Source organism: Pithys albifrons, chromosome 1 (genome assembly GCF_047495875.1).
Source record: "Pithys albifrons albifrons isolate INPA30051 chromosome 1, PitAlb_v1, whole genome shotgun sequence".
In the NCBI taxonomy this organism is placed as follows: domain Eukaryota; kingdom Metazoa; phylum Chordata; class Aves; order Passeriformes; family Thamnophilidae; genus Pithys; species Pithys albifrons.
This window is the reverse complement of record NC_092458.1, coordinates 56,060,283-56,079,018: the sequence shown is the minus strand read 5'-3', so window position 1 is coordinate 56,079,018 and position 18,736 is coordinate 56,060,283. Positions and strand designations below refer to the sequence as shown.

Here is an 18,736-nt window from a genome sequence, read left to right as displayed (position 1 = left end):
GTGCATGAAATTTTAGAAATAACATACAGATCAGATTTGTCTTAATAAATGAGCAAGTCCGTTTTAGCCTATATCCAAGATTTTAATTTCATTCTAAGGCCCTAGAATTTTTCTTCATTTTTTTCATACTTTAATTTATTATGTGTTTACTATCTTGATCCTATATCAAATAAAAGCTTTTTTGTTCCTTTTACCCATTTTTTATTACTTGTACACCCACTTTAATCTTACCTGACCTCCTTGAAACCTGTTTCTCTGCCTTGCAGTGAGGAATCTTCAGACCACACTGGTACTCAGAGAGAGCAGCGTAATAGTTCAGAAAACTGGAAACATATTTCTTGTCTAGACAAGAAAGAATCCTTCGTCAGAAGAGTTCTGTTAACTTCTAAGATATTTCTGTTACAAATTTTCGAAGGATTTGTTTCTCTCTTATTCCTTCCAAAGTATTTTATAATCTTTGGGGTTTTGCATTAATGGATGCTCTTAGTGCCAATACATAACCGCTGGAGTGGAATCTGTCAAACTTCATCTGTCTGTCCATCCCATCTTGCACTTGCAGTTCATATTTTGCTTCTTGTGAGGTAGTTCAGTCCTCCTGTTCATTGGAAAATTCTCTTTCCATCCCATACAGAGAATCTTTTTCAACCCTTGGATGCCTCTTTTGAATAGCTTAGCTGTCTCATGAGTTCAGCAGTGCTTATCTGCAACTACTGCTCATTTAGACTCTCTGCTGGTGTATTCTTTGCAATTTCCATTTTGAGACATTAGCAATCTTTAGATATGTCCATGTGGTCAGAATTCCTCTTCTTTTTTTTCCTAATTTTTACAGTTTGCCTTTTCTTACATGTATCTATGCATGCAGAATGTTGTGGGCTGTCAAACCACTTCCCTGGTTTTTGGTGGCTAGTCTATTCTTTTTGCTTTCCTCTTTAGTCTGAATCAATGAGCCTGCCCACTTGTTCTCCAGGTATCTCCCAAACTTTCTGATACTGACTGTGCTCAGTAGTTGTTCTTTCAAGCCACAAATATTTTTTTCCCTTGCAGCTATCACCTTGAATATTTTATAGAACAAGTTGTATCTAGCTCAGCAGAAATATGTTTAATATGGCGTACATCCATTTCATGCCTCTCTGATTCCATATCTGTCTACCATAATTCTGAATTAAGAACTGCATCAAAGAGATCTGTCTTACTCTGAAAACCACAGACAGTTTTATTTGCTGCTCCTGTTCAAGTGGAAGTGTGGTCACTTGTTTAATTGCTACAGTATTCAGCTGTGTCTGTGTGCGTACGTGTGAGGAATTCAAATTGCACAAATCCAGTTAGATGAATGAATTTACATTGTATAAATTCAGTAACACTCTACACATCGACAGTCCTCTTTCACTGTTCTGACTTAGAGTTACAAAACACTAGCTACAGATCCCTCAATAACAACAACCAAACAAAAAAACCCAAACTACCAAACCAAAAATCCCAACCATACAAAAAATACCTTAGAAATTTTAAACTCCCAAGACTTTTGTGTACAAGGTCTGCTGATGCTGTCTTCGAATCTTTGTTTGATACTGAGCCTGCTGGTGCAGATAATCTTCTTCCTGACTCACAGTTATTTTCTTTTGTTGGTAAGGGATTTTAGCATACAAGCAGTGCAATTTTGCGTATGAGCACCTTTAACTCTACCCCAAATGCCATTAACGTTGTAAGAATATTGTAATTTACTAATGAACATGAGTGAGATCATCTGGTAGTTCCTTTCACAGAATCATAGTTGGAGCATTTCTTAGAATCATCTTTTTTGATACTACTCAGTAGGCATTCCTGTCCTCTCTTGTTGTTTAAGCATTTAATGCTATCTGAAGTAGACTCAGCTGTTACAAAATGAATATGATTTGGTGCAGCCCTTTACTGAAGCACATTTATCTTAAATACATGCTTAAACACAAAATTTTTGTAGGCTTTTGTTCCAGGAAGGGAATTTACAAAAAAACCTCATCTCAGTTTTCTTTCTTTTTCTTTCTTTTAATGGGCAGTGCTGTGAATCCTAGTAGTAATAAAACTACAGGGTTTTTAAGAATTGCTTTACATTAGTGAATTCTGTTTAAAAAAATTTTCTAATAATTTGAGGGAGTTGGACAATACTCCTTTTTCTCTTATTTATTCACCTTTCATTCTGTTGAATAAAATGGCTCTATGAATTCAATAGTTTCAGTTACTAGTTTTTTTTCTACATAAACGCCCCAGTATGACACTCCTTTCCCAACATTTTTAAATGGTTTCCATATTTTCTATGTACAGCATGAAATAAGTATGCTTAAAAGAGGATTGAGAAGACAAATGTCCTGTTGTATGTCCTTGATATACCCAGAACATGCTGAAGGCTCAATTTGTACAGGTTGTCCTCAATTTTCATTGTATAAGGCAGCTGTGAAGCTAAGTCAGTGTAATATTTGGTGGTTATTTTTATTGGTAGTCAGATGTTTAAATCTGCAATTGGTTGTAATGACCTGCAGAGAAAGATGATCTATTATTACACATGCTAAAGGCTACCGTTGTTTCTCATATTATTTTGGAACTGTCAGGCTAAGACTTGACAAAGTCACCATGTGACACTTTCACTTTACATTTGTCATTACAGTCTGTGAATAAGTAGCTGGTATACAAACTCTGCCTTGGTTTTAAATGTAAAATATATAGACCCTCAAGAATGTGAACACAGGTATGTGAAGTAAAAGTTGATGTGAAGTAGATGGATTTAGAACTTTGCAATTGTAAATAAACTTCTGGCATTGTTTTAGAAGGAGCAGTTTTAAATACCAGGAAGTTGTATTTAATAATTAGTTTTCCCATCTCTTAATTCTACAGCGTTTTGAGCTTCAAAACTCAAAAAACCACTTGGGTCCCAGAAAGATTACTAAAGTAGAGAGTGTACATGGAAACAAACCCTTCAAGGCTGATGTAACTATCCAAATTGGTGAAAAAGAAGTGACGTTTCAGGTATGAATTTATATATTCATCAAATTATAATATGTTTTTAAAATCATTAACTTGTTTTTATCTCATCAAGAATTTGACAGACTTGATCCTAAAAGTCATTTGAATATTTTTTTTGGTAGAATAACACATGGTATTTACTGGAAACACATTTAGGTACTGGAATATTAGTTTATGGATGCACAAGATTTTATTTCTGGATAAAGTTTCATGAGAATCATTACAGTTTGGATAAAAAAAAGCCTCTGAATTTCTTTTTTTGTTTTATTGGATTAGAATAGTAGAGAGTACTTACAGTTCTCTTGATGCTGCTTTCCCTTTTTCTTTTAGTAAAAACAATAGTCTGTCTTTGTTTACACATCAAATAAAATCTAATGAGTGCTTGGTAATGTTCCGACACAGGATGCTGGGAAAATGGAACAAAGTAATCAAATCAACTATGATTAATTTGAGTTTCTTCCATTGAAGTGTATGACCTGCTAGGTGGTGAAATAATTTCTTATTCAGGAAACAGATGCTGATTTGACAATTTGACGTTAATGTTGAATTTGGAGATTCTAGAGAGTCTGTAAAGATGAGTTAGTGTGAGTCAGCGAGATCATACTAACAGTGGTGAGGAATATCCTCAGAGAGTTTGTACCATGACAAAATGAAAAAGGGAACAACAGCAAATGGGAATTTTTCAGGAGAAGGTGAGTCTGTAGGAACCTGGTTCAATTTTTTTCTGAGGCAAAGATTTTTGTTTTCATTTGACATACAGGTGAAAGTATGTCTGGAGAATGCCTCTGGGAACAGGAAGGCATAAGTGGTTTGCTGATGGAACAGTTCCCAGATTGGAACAGGATGTAGAAATAGAGCACAGGTGCTTTAACGTGATGAACAATTGAAACTCTCCAAGGTTCTGGTCAAAGTAGCTCTTTCAGATTTTCACAATACTAATTGCTCTTTCTCTTCTATGTTTCTCTGATGAGCAGTGAATATTGGTGATTTTTTATTTTCTCTCCAGCACGAAAAGCCTGAAGTTCTTTGCAGACCCTGTTGCTGCAGTTGTATTGATTCATATTTTGTTGATTTTTTTCATGAAGAGCTGGCAAAGATATGAAGGAGTTTATCCATTAGAAATTATACGATTAAACTTTGTGGCAGTGCCTGTTTGAAGTTTGGATGACAATTATCAGCAAAATATTACAGTAGTTTTGGACAAGTGTAACCTAGTCTACACAAAGCCTGGAGTTATTATGGTATAGCTTATTTTGACTTTTTATTCTTATAGGTTCCAGCTGGAACTGGGCTGTTAAAAAGTCATCCTCGATCAGATACTTTCATAAGGACTTCCAGCCATAATCAACTGTTGGCAGAAATGATGCAATCCCATATGGTTAAAGATATGTGTTTAATTGGAGGAAAAGTAAGAATTTAAGTTTCTATTCTCCCTTCTTCCCCATGATCCTTAGAATGTAATCTAATTCTTATCTTTTTGACTTTTTAGGGCTGTGGCAAAACCGTTATTGCCAAGGAGTTTGCTGATATGCTGGGATACAGCATAGAACCTATCATGCTTTACCAGGTAAGGGAAATATCTGATGATTATCATACTTTAAATATGATCTCAAGTATAATACACAGACCCCAATTCTTTGTGTATACTGTCTCTCTCAATCAGTGCTTTTAAAAGCTGCAGCTGTGTTCCTGTAGTACTGCAGCTTTTAAAATCACTGATATGTGTTAAAACAATAAAGGAGGCAAAGATTTCAGTGATAGCCAAGTTCTCTGATCATCATAGAGCATTTTATACTCTCTGTTAGAATGCTCATCTAAGTCTCTTCTTACTACTGGCCTAAATAGAGGGAGTACTGTGCAGCAATATAGATAATACAATGTTATCACATATAAACTGATCCTGATACTGCTCTCCTTCAATTTTATTGACTTCATTGTGAATGTGAAAGAGATAATCTTAAATAAAATGTGTAGAGAATCATTTAACACAATTCGTCCTTCTAGCCACACAGAATTGGCACTCATTCTGTGCTTTGGCATGACTGAGCGTTTAAAGAAAACTTTGATTTTTTTGACTTCTCCTTTTTTCAAGTATATCTCCTACCTTTAGGTCACAGGGATGACCACTTCTAGTTCATAGAATCATAAAATCAGTTGGGTTGGAAGAGACCTCAGAAATCAAGTTCAGCCCTTAATCTAACCCCACTTTGATTACTAGATCATGTACTCAGTGCCACGTCCAGTCTCACCTTAAAAACCTCCAGGGTCGGAGAATCCACCACCTCCCTGGACAGGCCATTCCAATGCCTGACCACTGTCTGTAAAGAACTTCTTCCTGATATCCAACCTAAACCTCCCCTGGCAGAGCTTAAGCCCCTGCCCTCTTGTTCTACTGCTGGTTGCCTGGGAGAAGAGACCAACCCCCAACTGGTTACAACCTCCCTTCAGGTAGTTGTAGAGAGTGATAAGGTCTCCTCTTCTCCAGGCTAAACAACCCCAGCTCCCTCAGCCTCTCCCCATAAGACTTATGCTCCAGTCCCTTCACCAGCCTTGTTGCTCTTCTCTGGACCTGCTCCAGCCCCTCAATATCTTTTCTGAACTGAGAGGCCCAGAACTGAACACAATACTCAAGGTGTGGCCTCACCAACGCAGAGTACAGGGGAAGGATCACTGCTCTGGTCCTACTGGCCACACTATTCTTGATACAGGCCAGGATCCCATTGGCCTTCTTGGCCTCTTGGGCATTTTGAATGCCTGTGGAACTTTTGTAATTCCTTGTTTTGTTCATCTTGGTCCATATGCCATTTAATATTATAATTAAATTCTTCAGTATCAGTACTTTTTTATCATTATGGCAGCTAGTTTCTTTCTTTTATTAAGAATGCACAATGCAGTTTATGTTTCTGGGGAATTTTTAAAAAGTTATTCTTCGTGTTATGTAGGCTTAGTCTTTATCTTTTTTGTGTGTGTGTGTTTTCTCTGTCAAGATCTCTAATATCCTCTTACATATTTATTTTTATGGTGCTCAAGATGTGGAATTTTAATCAATATTATAAATTCAGTGCCTTTTCTTTTTTATGTTTAGATTTAGTCAGATTACAATTGTGGTGGGACTGTGTTGCAGTAGAGATTAGAAATTGAGGTTCCATGTACAGAAACATTTGAACCTAGAAATAAAACACAAAGATTGGTGTTTAAATGTAATATGTTCATATTGTATTCAATGAATATTAATTATTTACAGATACTATAACAGACAGGAATCTTCCACCCTTTACCTGATTGTTGCAAATTTATTTATGTTGCATCTTAGTACAAGTGTGGCTTTTAAGATGAATTTGGGGTGAAGTGTGCATTAAGACAGTTTGAGACATGCACATGCAGTTGACATAGTTGCCTTAAAAATTAGCTGCATTTTTCATGTGTTGGAAGAAGACATTTACTGAGCAAAATGTAAAGTTTGTATTTTAAAAGATTAACATAGAAGTAGTAGTAATGGTTCCAGGAGGGTTAGACTGCAGAATAGTAAAGGAATGAAGACTTTTGAGTTGTCTTGTCTCAGAGTATGTTAAGCAAGGCACAGCAGGGCTGCTGTACGCCTAACAGTTTTTCCCTTCTATTTCATCTGAACAGTGTTTCAGACTTTCTCACAGCACTGGAGATGTTAGTTTTCCTTTGCAAACTTGTGCTGGTTTAAAGGTAGGCTGGCAGGAGAAATGAACCCAACGAGTTACAATTTAATAACAATATTACAATAAATGCAATGGCACAAAGAGAAATTGGGTTTATCCCGCAAACCCCAGAAGTATAACCCAGCACCCTGGGGCACAAACACAGTGGTGTTCAGTAGTCCCTGCGCTTAACCCCATGTGGTTCCCCTGACTCCAAAGTAAAAGGAAGGGGAAAACCTGTTGGTGCAGATGATGGTCGCAGGCTGGTCGGGAGTGGCAGTTGCAGTCCTATTGAGGTTCTGGTCCTCCTCTGGATCTGACGAGTGGTCCCAGAGGTCTCCAAACCCCAAGATTATATACCCTCAGGTCCAGATGGGAGCACCCAGTACCTCTCTCAGGGCAGGGAGTTCCACAATGGGTGATCTCACTCTGTGAGTCATGGGGTATTTTTGGAATTGTTGCTGGCCCGTTAGCAGACACGCCCTCTCAGGCTGGGTGTGGAGGTGCCAGTGACTCCCTGGAGGAGAGTTATCAGAGCTCTTATCTCACAGGCTTCTTTAACACCCAGCTTACATCCTGAGGGATCCGGTATGCCCTGGGCAGCTGCTGCAAATGGTCCATTGTTAACAGTTCATGGGAAATTACATGGAGGGTGTAGAATACACAGTTTGGTCACCCCCACACAGTGTTGAACTGGTCCCACCTGCTGAACTAGAGCAAAATCACAATCTCTGTCATAGCCAGTGATCACTCAGTATGTTTGGAAAGCTTCATCTGGTTTAGATTGTAAGATGCTCTAACCTCATGGCATAAACTGAAAAATTGCAGGATTTAAAAATAGAATTAGGGAATTTGGTAGCTTTTCACACAGACAGAGATCAAGTGTAAGGAATGAAAGAGAAGAAGGGCTGGCTGGAGGGCTGGGCCCAGAGAGTCCTGGTGAACGGAGCTGCATCTGGCTGGCAGCCGGTCACCAGTGGGGTCCCCCAGGGGTCAGTGTTGGGCCCAATTTTGTTCATCATCTTTACAATGATTTAGTTGAGGGGATTGAGTCCATCATCAGCAAATTTGCTGATGACACCAAGCTGGGAGGGAGTGTCGACCTGCTGGAAGGCAGGAGGGCTCTACAAAGGGATCCGGATAGACTTGAGAGATGGGCCGATTCCAATGGGATGAAGTTCAATAACGCCAAGTGCCGGGTCCTGCACTTTGGCCACAACAACCCCCTGCAGCGCTACAGGCTGGGGACAGTGGCTGGAAAGCAGCCAGGCAGAAAGGGACCTTGGGGTACTAATTGACAAGAAGCTCAACATGAGCCAACAGTGTGCTCAGGTGGCCCAGAAGGCCAGTGGGATCCTGTCCTGTATCAAGAATAGTGTGGCCAGCCTTTGATGAATATGAACAGAAGACTTCCTTTTTGGAGGCATATGAGCAGAGCTGACAATGGAACTAATTATTTAGTAAACATCTTTTTTTCAGAGATCTGTAATTCCTAGAAAAATAAAATCTAGGTAAAGGGTTTGAAGTATTTCCCACTGAAGTGAACCTTTCCTTTGGTTTCACAGGGTTTGATCAAGTTCAAAGGGCAAAAGGATTTTACAGAGATGCTTTTTGGAGATACCAAACAGTATCACTAAGGCAAATAAATGCCTGTGAGCTGCTTATTCGCTGTTAATTCCCGTGTAGTAAAATTTATGTAAGGTCCACATGTGTAGATGTTTCCTAATGTACAGTGTATTACATGAACTCAAAAGTTTCTACAAGAAGCAGTGTGTAAAAATATTTTTGAATGTATTCGAGCTATAAATAGAATTTCAGAATGCATTTGTTTTTCTTAAAATATATGATGCTGTATCAGAGACTTTGCATAGCAAAGTAATAGGATAATTTAATGACAGAACAGATGTTGAATTCATATATTATTTCAGCAATGAAGACTGAAAACTTTGATAATGCTGTAAATCTAACATTTTTTTTTCTACTTTGGTTCAAAAAAGTGTCCTTTTGTTTTGTTTTGGTTTTTCTTCAGAGAGGTATCATATTGTCTTAAATCCATTCCTAAAATTAAGGAGGCTTTTATTTGTCCTGAGGTTAATTTTTATTTTCCAGTAATTTCTGCAGGCAGAAAAATGAGTAATGGGATGCTTGCCCTTGGTCTGAGGCAATAGCACTGTTTTTCTTCAGGCTCTGTCAAGAAGTGAATTCTTGCATTTTTTATGTGTATATAATCTTCTAATATTTGCTTCATCATTCTTTGCATCTGAAGTTGATTTAAGGGCTTGAATAGTGTGAAAAGGTGTATTTCTCTATACTGGTATCACAAAATAAACCAGTTGTAAAAGCTTTTATGTTGTGAGATGAGAATGAAATTTATCTAAACCAAATCTTTGAAGAACACAGATCATCTCTCATAGTTGGTTCGGAGCACAGTTCCTGTGTCATTTGTGATCTCTGACATCACTATACAGATTTCTCATTATATGCAATTTCATGTAGGCAAATTGTTGAGAAAGGAAACTCATCCTGAAGAGGAAAGGCTTGTTTTTAACTTGTCTCTTAATGCAGTTAAGCAACAGCAAATGTGAGGCAGCACACAGTTCTTTGTGGACTGTAGCTAAGGAACTTTTAGTTTAAATTGCTTAAAATACATTTTCTCCTCTCAGAGTTTCAGAGGAAAAAATAAGTAACAGTCAGAGCTGTGTTATAACAGCTTTCCAGCAACTTGTTCCATTTCTTCTGCAGCAAAAGCAGTCTTTTTAGCACATCACGTGTTTGTGTACTGGGATGTTTTTGTTTCTAGGACTTTTTGTGCATGACCTCATAATTTTTCTTTACAAAATCCTTCCAATTTTTTATTTGAGTAATACTAACAAATGATAAGTCCAAGTTGGTGTGAAAAGCAGGAAACATAGATTTTTCACCTCATAATTGCCAAGAACATGGTTAGTACTGTGAGCCATGAAGAATGTCTAGGTTGGAGGCCTGTATTGGTATAGTTGCTTAAGGGAGTGGAACAGAAGTTGCCCTACTTGTTTTCTCTCTTAAAACATCTCTTTTTTTTTTCCCCAATACAAGCTATTTTAGAAAATAAACAATGCAATGTAAACCACTTAAGTTACAATGACTGTTACAAATTAAAATAAGCTTTTTGCTTCACAAGCCAGTATATTGTTGCCATTGCTTTGTCCAAAATGAGAGGAAAAATGAATTCTTCTACTTCAGTTACCTCCCATTCAAAGGGAGGCATTTTTAGTATTAGAGGATTATAAGACTATTTTTAAGATCATATATTGAATGGTTTGAATAAAATTGATTAAAAATTGAGTTAGAGTAAATAAATAAAAACAATAAGTCACTGGGCAGATACTTAGCCATAAAATAAGTTCCTTACAAAAACTGTACAGGTGTTGGCAATGATACTTCTTTTAATGCGTCCCTAAATTGAATCCTATTCATCCATTTAAATCACAATATAAGTATTAATTTTATATTTCAGAAAATATTTTGCAACAAAATACACTTCTGAGTTTATCTCCAGAAAATTCGGGCATGATTCTCAAGTGTTTTTGGAATTAGAGATGGACATGCTGTGTAGTATACTAGGCTCCCAGTCAGTTCATACTGTATGCTGTTTCTCTAGAGATGAAATAATTCTCTGAATTAGCAAAAGGTGTCTTAATTAAATATGCAGTGACAGCATTGACTAGTTGCTGAATGTCCTAAAAACACATTTTTCTCTGGCTTTGATGAAAGTGTTTCACATTATGGTTTTAGTCTTATTCAATAATAAAATAGAAAAGAGCAAATACAGCACTGAAACAACAGAAATGCAATACTAAAAATATGGTATGATTTTTTGGTTCTGAATGTGAGACTTTATATTATACAAATGTGGAAACACTGAAGGAACCAGACTTTGTCCTGTTATTTTAGGGTTTTTAAGGAAATGTAGAAAGAGGAAATGATTCAGAGCATATGACGTAATATATTCTATTTTTATTCTTTATAGTTCAAAGAGTTTATAGTTGTGAAAAGTACATATGCAAAAGCTACAACTACAACAGCAAATATATTCTCATCCGACTTTAAGTTGTGTTCACAGCACAGCTTGAGGAAGGAATTTAGTCTTACAGGTCACAAAATTACAGTTTCGTCTTTGTTACTCTTGTGCTTACCTGTTATAATGGAACATCTGAAATATGTTTGCGGGAGGATATAATAGATTTTGCCTTTGGTTTTGTTCTATCCCTCAAGCATTATTTTGGGATATGCTATGTACTTTTGATATTTTGTGTATTAGTCTTCTTTCTTACCTTGTCCATTACTCTGTGACGCTTCCACTGCATTTTCCTGCTGAGAGGTGGAATATCATGCTGTGTTCAAGGTTAATGATGAAATCTTTGCTCTTTCAGGTGGCTTCCATATGAAAGAAATTATTCTTGTTTGTTCCAGATGTAAATTGCTGCCCCCTTCTGTACACAGAGCTGTGTACAAGTTGTCATATGCTGGTATTGTGTTAGAGGGGTGGGGTGGGGATTAAGACTTTTGTTCTTGTTTCAAAGAGGTGACATTGGCAAGAACTAGAACTTCCAAAGACTGTTTAACATTTTGTGTATAGATTCATGTGTGTATTTCTAATACTGTTTGGAAAAGTAATTGAAGATTCCAGGGTAATCTTTCATGGGTATGTACTTAGGAAGAACACAATGCAGGTTTTTAAGGAGAAAGAATGTACTTGTAAATTAAGAAACAGAGCATGAGCATTAATGTATTCTTCTGATGAACTGATACTTACAGGATATGACGGCTAGAGATTTGCTACAGCAAAGGTACACTCTCCCTAATGGAGACACTGCTTGGAGACCATCACCACTTGTTACTGCAGCTCTGGAAGGAAAGCTTGTTATTCTTGATGGCATTCATCGAATTAACCCTGGCACTCTGGCTGTGCTTCAAAGGTCAGGGTGTGAGCATGGCTGAGTTGGGTGTATGTGACATGTTTGTTGAGCGCATGTGTACTGAGAAGTCAAGTTCCTTTTGGTGAATGTGGCCTTATAATGTCAAGAATGCAGTAAAGATCAAGCTGAGCATTGAAGTTTCATGCATTATGTAGTGCTCATTCTTTTGCACACATAAAAGCAGAAGCAATTATTTCATTTTTTTTAAGTCTACAATAATACAGGAAATTTCAGCCTGTTTTCAATATAGAATGTAAGTCTGAATTTTTGAATAAGGTAGATTTTACTCTAAAATTACAAAATCTAAAAATTAGTAATATTTGCACAATGGTCTGAAAATGCAAGATCTCAAAAACATTTTAAATCCTCCAAGTGCACTCTGCTTCTAAATAATATGTGATCATTACAGTTTTATGTAAAAGTATACTTTATATTGATAGCAAAGAACTCTTTGTAAAGATTATTCCATTGTTCAATTAAAAAATAAACTTTGCAGAAGAGAAATGGTAGTGGCAAATACTATGTTATTAGTAATCTATACTGTCAGGTCAATTTTTTGTGCTATTTCATATGCCTGCATCATATACTGCCTTTTGCAAACTAAAAGGACATCATGGCAGTTAAAAGCATGTAGTAGCAAAACATTTGTTGCTTTCTCTTATTATATATTTATATGGAGAAGGGCAGAAGAGAGATTTACACTTGTCTGTGTTTTTGCTTTGTCATCAGTTTAATTTCTGTTATGATTTTTCCTTTTGACATCTGCATGTGTTATAGCTAATCAACTTCTGCATGCAAAAGAATAAAAGCTAGGTCTGTGTGTATATTAATCATTAAAGCACACTAAAAGGTATCACTTCAAGAAACAGAAGCATGTTGCTTATTACAAGCATAACAAAACAGCTGTTTCATGCCATTTATGCACACTCCACTGGTAAGACATATGGTTTTTATTTTTTGCATTCTTACCGTATTTACTTAAACTAAATTGACTGACTGTGTGCTAAAACTTATGCATGTTATTTTACTTCCATGCCTGGATGCATCTTAAGTTAAAACTTTTTACTGTGGCCCATATTGACTTAGATAGCTTTTAGAAAAAACCTTAGTGTTGTAAGTATTGTAAAAATTAATCAAATGCTCGATCAAGCTTATTCTTTATTTTCAGGCTAATACACGACAGAGAATTGACTCTTTATGATGGCACCAGATTGTTAAGGGAAGATAGATACCAAAACTTAAAAGAAGAGTTACAGCTCTCTGATGAGAAACTACAGGAAAGGTAAAGAGTCAGCTACAACTATAGAATGCAAAGACCATTTAAGTTTTTTAATAAAAAACTGCAAAATGCTTTTCTATTTAATGGGTACCTCCTAATCAGTAGGAGAAGCATGTTTTAAATGTCAGATTCCTTGTGAGCTCTATTTCTTTTTGTGGCATGGGAAAATTATATCCTGTTTAGAATGCTTGAACTAGAAGGAAAACATTCAATATCCTTTAAGAGAAGGAGTTAGATATTGAAGAGAAATTCTAAGTATGTGCAAAAATAGATACAAAGCTATTTATTTAATTTTGGGGCATTTTATTAAAAACCTTGGAAAATAAAGCTAAATTAATAATTAAATACTACTTGCAACATTCTTTTGCCTCATTAGATAGAAAGCTGGTATTTAATTTACAGCTAATATGGGGCAGGAAATCCTAAGGGTGGGTTGGGACCCATTATGCTTATTCTTTTTGTTTCTTCACTTCCACTTGTCTGCTAGAAACATTCCACAGGTAGAAATGCTTTTTAGTTCTCTGAGGCTGTACTTGATACATGGTCAAACACTGCAGACCAGTTCTAGTTAATGCTGAAGGTATGTCAAAACAAAGGCAGTCTAATATTCATTAATATATAAGGAGCTAAACATACTGTGGTTCTGAAATGGATCTTCCTTCTGAAAAACACAGTGGAAGTTTTATGTCAGATATCCATGCTCATATTTAGGCTGCAGGCTATGCATGTGTCCAAACCTTGAAGAGGCCAGATCGCTTATATATAGTTCATAATGTGCCACCCAGTTTCTCTCAATTGTCTCTCTGAATCTGATTTTTTTTTCTTTGACCTCCTTTATAGTCCACCCTTTAGAAAAGCTGCTTTTCTTTTACTTATTGTTTTCTTATTTGTGGTTCCCTTTTTGATCAAAATACTCTGGGTTAAGAGAAGAAAAACCCTCTTTCAAAACCATCCAGAAAAACAAACTTCATTTTAAGCCTTGTAAAGCTCTTTTTTGTAGGTATAGTGTAATCTAAGCCTGCTTGTTGCAAATTCTGTCTACTCTGCTGAGGCCATACACCATTTTCTGCATTTGTTTTATTTGAGTGAAGACCTATATATCAGGGAAGTGTTCTGTTTATCAGAGTTTTAAGTACAGACTTTGAAAGAGCAGCAAAAAAGCTCAAAGGGCCTGTCTGGGTTCGTATCCCAACTTTGCACTGGACTTAGTGCTTCAAAATATGTCTATTGTGTAAATCTCCCCGCTCCATGTTCAGAGTTTTGTCCAAGGTGCTTTCAGACAGAATGGCAATAGCTGTGGTGTTTTACTTACTGCCTAGTACACTTTAGTTCATTGCCATTATACTCCAAAAACCCAGACTATTCATCATACACTGATCTTCAGAACTGCCCCTCTTACTGGACCAAATCAGCTATGGCTGTTTTGGCAATGGACTCCCTTTAACCTTCATTAGCTGTTAGACCATGAGAACTGTCCAAGCTGTCTTCTTTAATGATTGTTCTGCAAACCCCTCTCCTTACTGTTTTGCCTCTGAATCTGAATCTACTTTCCTTCCTTTCAATCTCATCAAGTAACCTTTTGGTTCCACGGTTCAGTGATAATTGTGTATTTATTCATTGTTTTTGGCTACTTTGGAGGCTTCATAAAAAGGCTGTCTCTTTGTTTCAGATTGCAATGTACTGCTTTTACCTAACCACCTTAACATTTTGCAACATAGTGTTTTATGAGTTGCTACGGTCTGAGTTACCTATTTGACTGACGGTGAGCTTTCACCCCCTAAAATCCAGAAGTGAGAGGTGTCTATTGTATTAGGCAAGCATGTGTTTCAGATTAACTTGGTCTTAAAACACATGCAGATGGTCCACTGTCTAGGCATTCTTGCATCTGGAAGCTCAGTTTGACCATTTAGCTCCATTTTTGGTAAAGGTGAAAACCCTTGGTACTGAATTATCTGCAGTCCATTTTGCTGAGAATCCTGCCTTCTCCTAGGTGAAACATTCAGCCTGCCCATGTTTTCTATACTGACTTATTCAGAAGAAACTAGGTTTAAGTAATGCAAACATGTGACCACTTCTTTGGTTTTGGCTAAGGGCTTCTTTGGCATCACTGGACAACTCCTGTGTAGAAAGGGCATTGTTCTCATCAGCCCTTAAGGAACTGACACTGTCCCAGGACCTCATGCTGCTTTTGGTGCCTTCTGTATTCTGAAAACTTCACTAGCTTTCACTGACTCTGGGATGCGATGTCCGTAGTTGCTCCTTGATTCCAAGACTGTGTTCCTCTTTGTTACTCATCCTTTTCAGCAGTAGTTACTTGACACTTCAAGCTTCAGTACCTTCCAGTGTTGCAGAATGCTGCAGAATTAACCCTTCTCGCCAGACACCTTCTCATCAAATGGTATCTGAGGTACTGACAGCTGATTTAATCTCAGAATTTATTTGCAATGGAGCTAATCATCCCTCCTTTGCCTGCAATATGTTGCCTTGTGAAGTTATGTAGAGTACGTTGTACCATGGCTTTATTAGCAAACTAGCTGGGCAAATCCTTACCTGATCATGACTGTGAGATGCTTTCCATATTGCTGAGAAACATCTCCCTTGGTGCATGTCACTGGCTGTGGCTAGTGGCCTTAGCTGTATTTCTGGTATCAGAGTAAGATGAAAAGACTGCTTTACTTATCCTGATTTACTGGATTTGACTAAAGTAATTTCAGTACAATTACTCTCTGCCAGGTGTCTGGAATATATTATGTGATTCCCAGTTTGGACTGAATCTGCAATGGTTAAGTGGCACATTAAGTCTACTATTATTTTCCGATAAGGGATTTCCTGTGGAAAGTGGTTTCAAGTTTTGTTCGAACCAAAGGATTATTCTGACTTTTTTTTTACTAAGTTCCACTCATTCAGCCCCGATTCTCATACATATACCGGGAATCAGTATGGTACAAAGGATACATATGAAGCTAGAAAAGTAACATTTTATTTTGTTTTAACCTTTTTATTATCTACCTGATGTCATGTGCTAATACAGTTCTTAAGAGAAACAGAGGAAGAGGTAAAAAACATGCTGGGAGGCACATCAATGATTCACTGGAAGTGCATGAGGGAATCTTAAATGTCTTAAGCAGTCAGGGAGGACCTAAATGAAACAGCTGAAAATGGTCTTAAACAGAGGAGAATGTAGAGAAAAGGGAAAAAAAAGTATTTCTGAAAGGCTAGAATTTGAAAGAAAGAAGCCAAAAGCTTCTTTAGGAGATCATTAGATCAGGAGAGGTCAAGGCTATCTTCAGGATTTCAGAAGAAGCGACAGCCTGAGAGAGAAGGTAGCTGAGGTAGAGAACCGATGCCTTACTGCCATGTGTCAGAGAAACTGAAAAGAGGGAGTACAAACTTCTCCCTATCCCCCATTCAACTGAGCTTTGCGGTGTGTGAGTGTTTTTAACTGTAGTGGCTATTTGTAATATAGTTTGCAGTTTCTTTCTTCTATGCTACTTCTATTTGGTCATAAATACAAAATAACTCACTGTTACTCTCTATTCTCTTAATTTAAGACTCATTAGTAATGTGACCAGATGCTATTGTAAGGTAAATAAATACAAATACGTCTTTCATAGTGAAACAGAAAAATGGATAATGCTTTTTAGTAGACTACTTGGACTCAGTACTTTGTGAATGGAATTTTAAAATAGAATTTTCGTCTACATCTGATTTAGAGAGAAGATGTACCGTTCCTAACCAATGAGTCAAAAATGCTGTAAACATTGTTTTAGTCTGTGTAGGTAAAAGCATTTGACACACCTAAAGATTTTTCCCATTTTTAAGAAGATAAAAAATTGAGATACTAATGGAGGTGTTTTAGGAGATTCCTTCTTTAGACAAGCAAGACACATTTTGTACTAGGCTTTTATGCTCCTAAATGAAAATACCTGATATTTTAAAAAAATATTTTCCTGTAGTTTTAGTACCTTTAATTTTTAGTGCATCAATAGTCGGGTTACTTCTATGTGTAGTAGAAGAGAAGGGAGAATAGGGTCAAGAGGTTTGTTGGGGTTTTTTTATCAAAGGGATGGTATGTCTGATCAAAGTGAAGTCTAAAAAAATCACCTCTATATATGAAAGCAAGCACTGTTACAACAGAGAATGTGAATGTGCTTAAACAACAGCAGTGGTAATAGCAGTGCTGGATGAAGAGGACAGTATATTTTGGTTTTTGGATTGTTTTCGATTTTTTCACATTGGGACACTTATTCAAAAATTGTATTTTTTGACAACTTCATTTCAAAGTTTATTACTTTTATAAGGACTAATTAAATATATTCTAAATATGTTTTAAATTATGTTAATTATTGTCATTGAGTTATATGTTCACTATCATTTGATTACGTTTCTACATCTGTATAAAAATTAGCATTTTTCTAAGAAGGGCTTGAGACTAGTGGGCACAATAACTCTCTCAGGACTCACAAGGCGGTATATTTGCCCTTGTGACATTTTGGAGTACTCCTTGGCCTGCTAAAAGCTACAAGGTAACTGGTATTGACCACAGAGTCCTTTTTTCTTTATTTTATCTTATACTAGTTGGCCGTGGAATTAAGTTAGCAACCAGTCATATTAAGATGACATTCGGTCATTTGAGGAGACTAAGAATTCTTGTTTATGAGTTTAAGGAGATTTAAAAAGGAGCAGCCCTTCAGAAAGTGACAGATGTTCCTTTATGATATTTTCCCTAGAAGGAAATTATAGCTTCTGATGCTTTATTGATTTCCCTAAACAGGTTCAGAGATTAAGAGAAAGTGTGTTCAAGTGCTGTGCCTATCCAAGATTTCTGCACAGTATTTCTTCTGCAATCATCCATTACTTCACCAAGACAGATACCATAAAGGTAGCACACAGCCTTTACCAGACAAGCAGTGAAGTGTTTGTTTGTCTCATGGTGCAGTGTGTTAACCTGTGTGTGTGGTCATACTCACCACAACACATGCACACACACACACACATACAGATGCCAAGTCCTGGGTGTGGTGCGCAGAAAGGCAGCTATTACAGGTAAATCCAGAAATAGGTATATAATAGGATAGGACAAAAAGTATGGATGCTTTTAGTGGCTTGCAGACAGTGATTTCCCATGTGTTTAGGTTGAAGGGGAATGTACAGTAGGTGAGACAAATATGAAGTGTGGCAGAGAGTGAGTTTATTAAGCAATAGAATTTTAATTGCTTACATTTTTTAGCTTTTACTTCATTTGTTGTCGAAGAGTTTGGTTTTTTCCAGTTTACTGAGTTTTAAGATAAAGTAATCTGTTAATTTCAGGCTGTGGTAAAATTTAAGAAAAACAGAAAGTAATAGTAGGTTATTTTGGTCCCAGTATTACAACAATTCTCAACTCATAGAATTTGATAGAAAGTGAGATTTATTAAATCACATTACAGGAAGAGACAACCAAAAGTAGTTTCATTTTACAAAGCGGCATTACAAGTGCTGTTCTGGATTGGTTTTTGTTTTCCTTGGTTTTTTTTAATGGGAAGCTTCAATTACTCTGAATCATGTGTCAATAACAAGAAAATCTTTCCCTAAAATCACCCTGACCACACTGTGTTCTGAGCTTCCTCTCCAGAGCAGTAGTGGTAATCCTTGATTGGAATTAAACAGTGATGTCAAAAGAAGGACAGTCATTTTATTAGGAGAGTGCTCTGCTGCCTGTGTTGTCAGAAAACTTTTAATAGAGAGAAGGATAGAGACTCTTTGCATGAATCAGTTAACACCAAATCTTCCCACTGTGTTGGAGGGTCATTAATTTAAAAGATGCCAAGTTTTTAACAAGATACACTTATTTG

General features: G+C 36.7%; 1 protein-coding gene across 1 annotated transcript in view; it reads left to right on the top strand.

Moving 5' to 3' along the window:
* Positions 1–18,736, top strand: part of VWA8 (von Willebrand factor A domain containing 8) — a 184,299-nt gene that overhangs the window by 45,600 nt on the left and 119,963 nt on the right. The window contains 5 exon segments of the mRNA XM_071550531.1: positions 2,866–2,997; positions 4,268–4,402; positions 4,484–4,561; positions 11,463–11,623; positions 12,792–12,905. Coding sequence (XP_071406632.1) covers positions 2,866–2,997; positions 4,268–4,402; positions 4,484–4,561; positions 11,463–11,623; positions 12,792–12,905 — 620 coding nt within the window.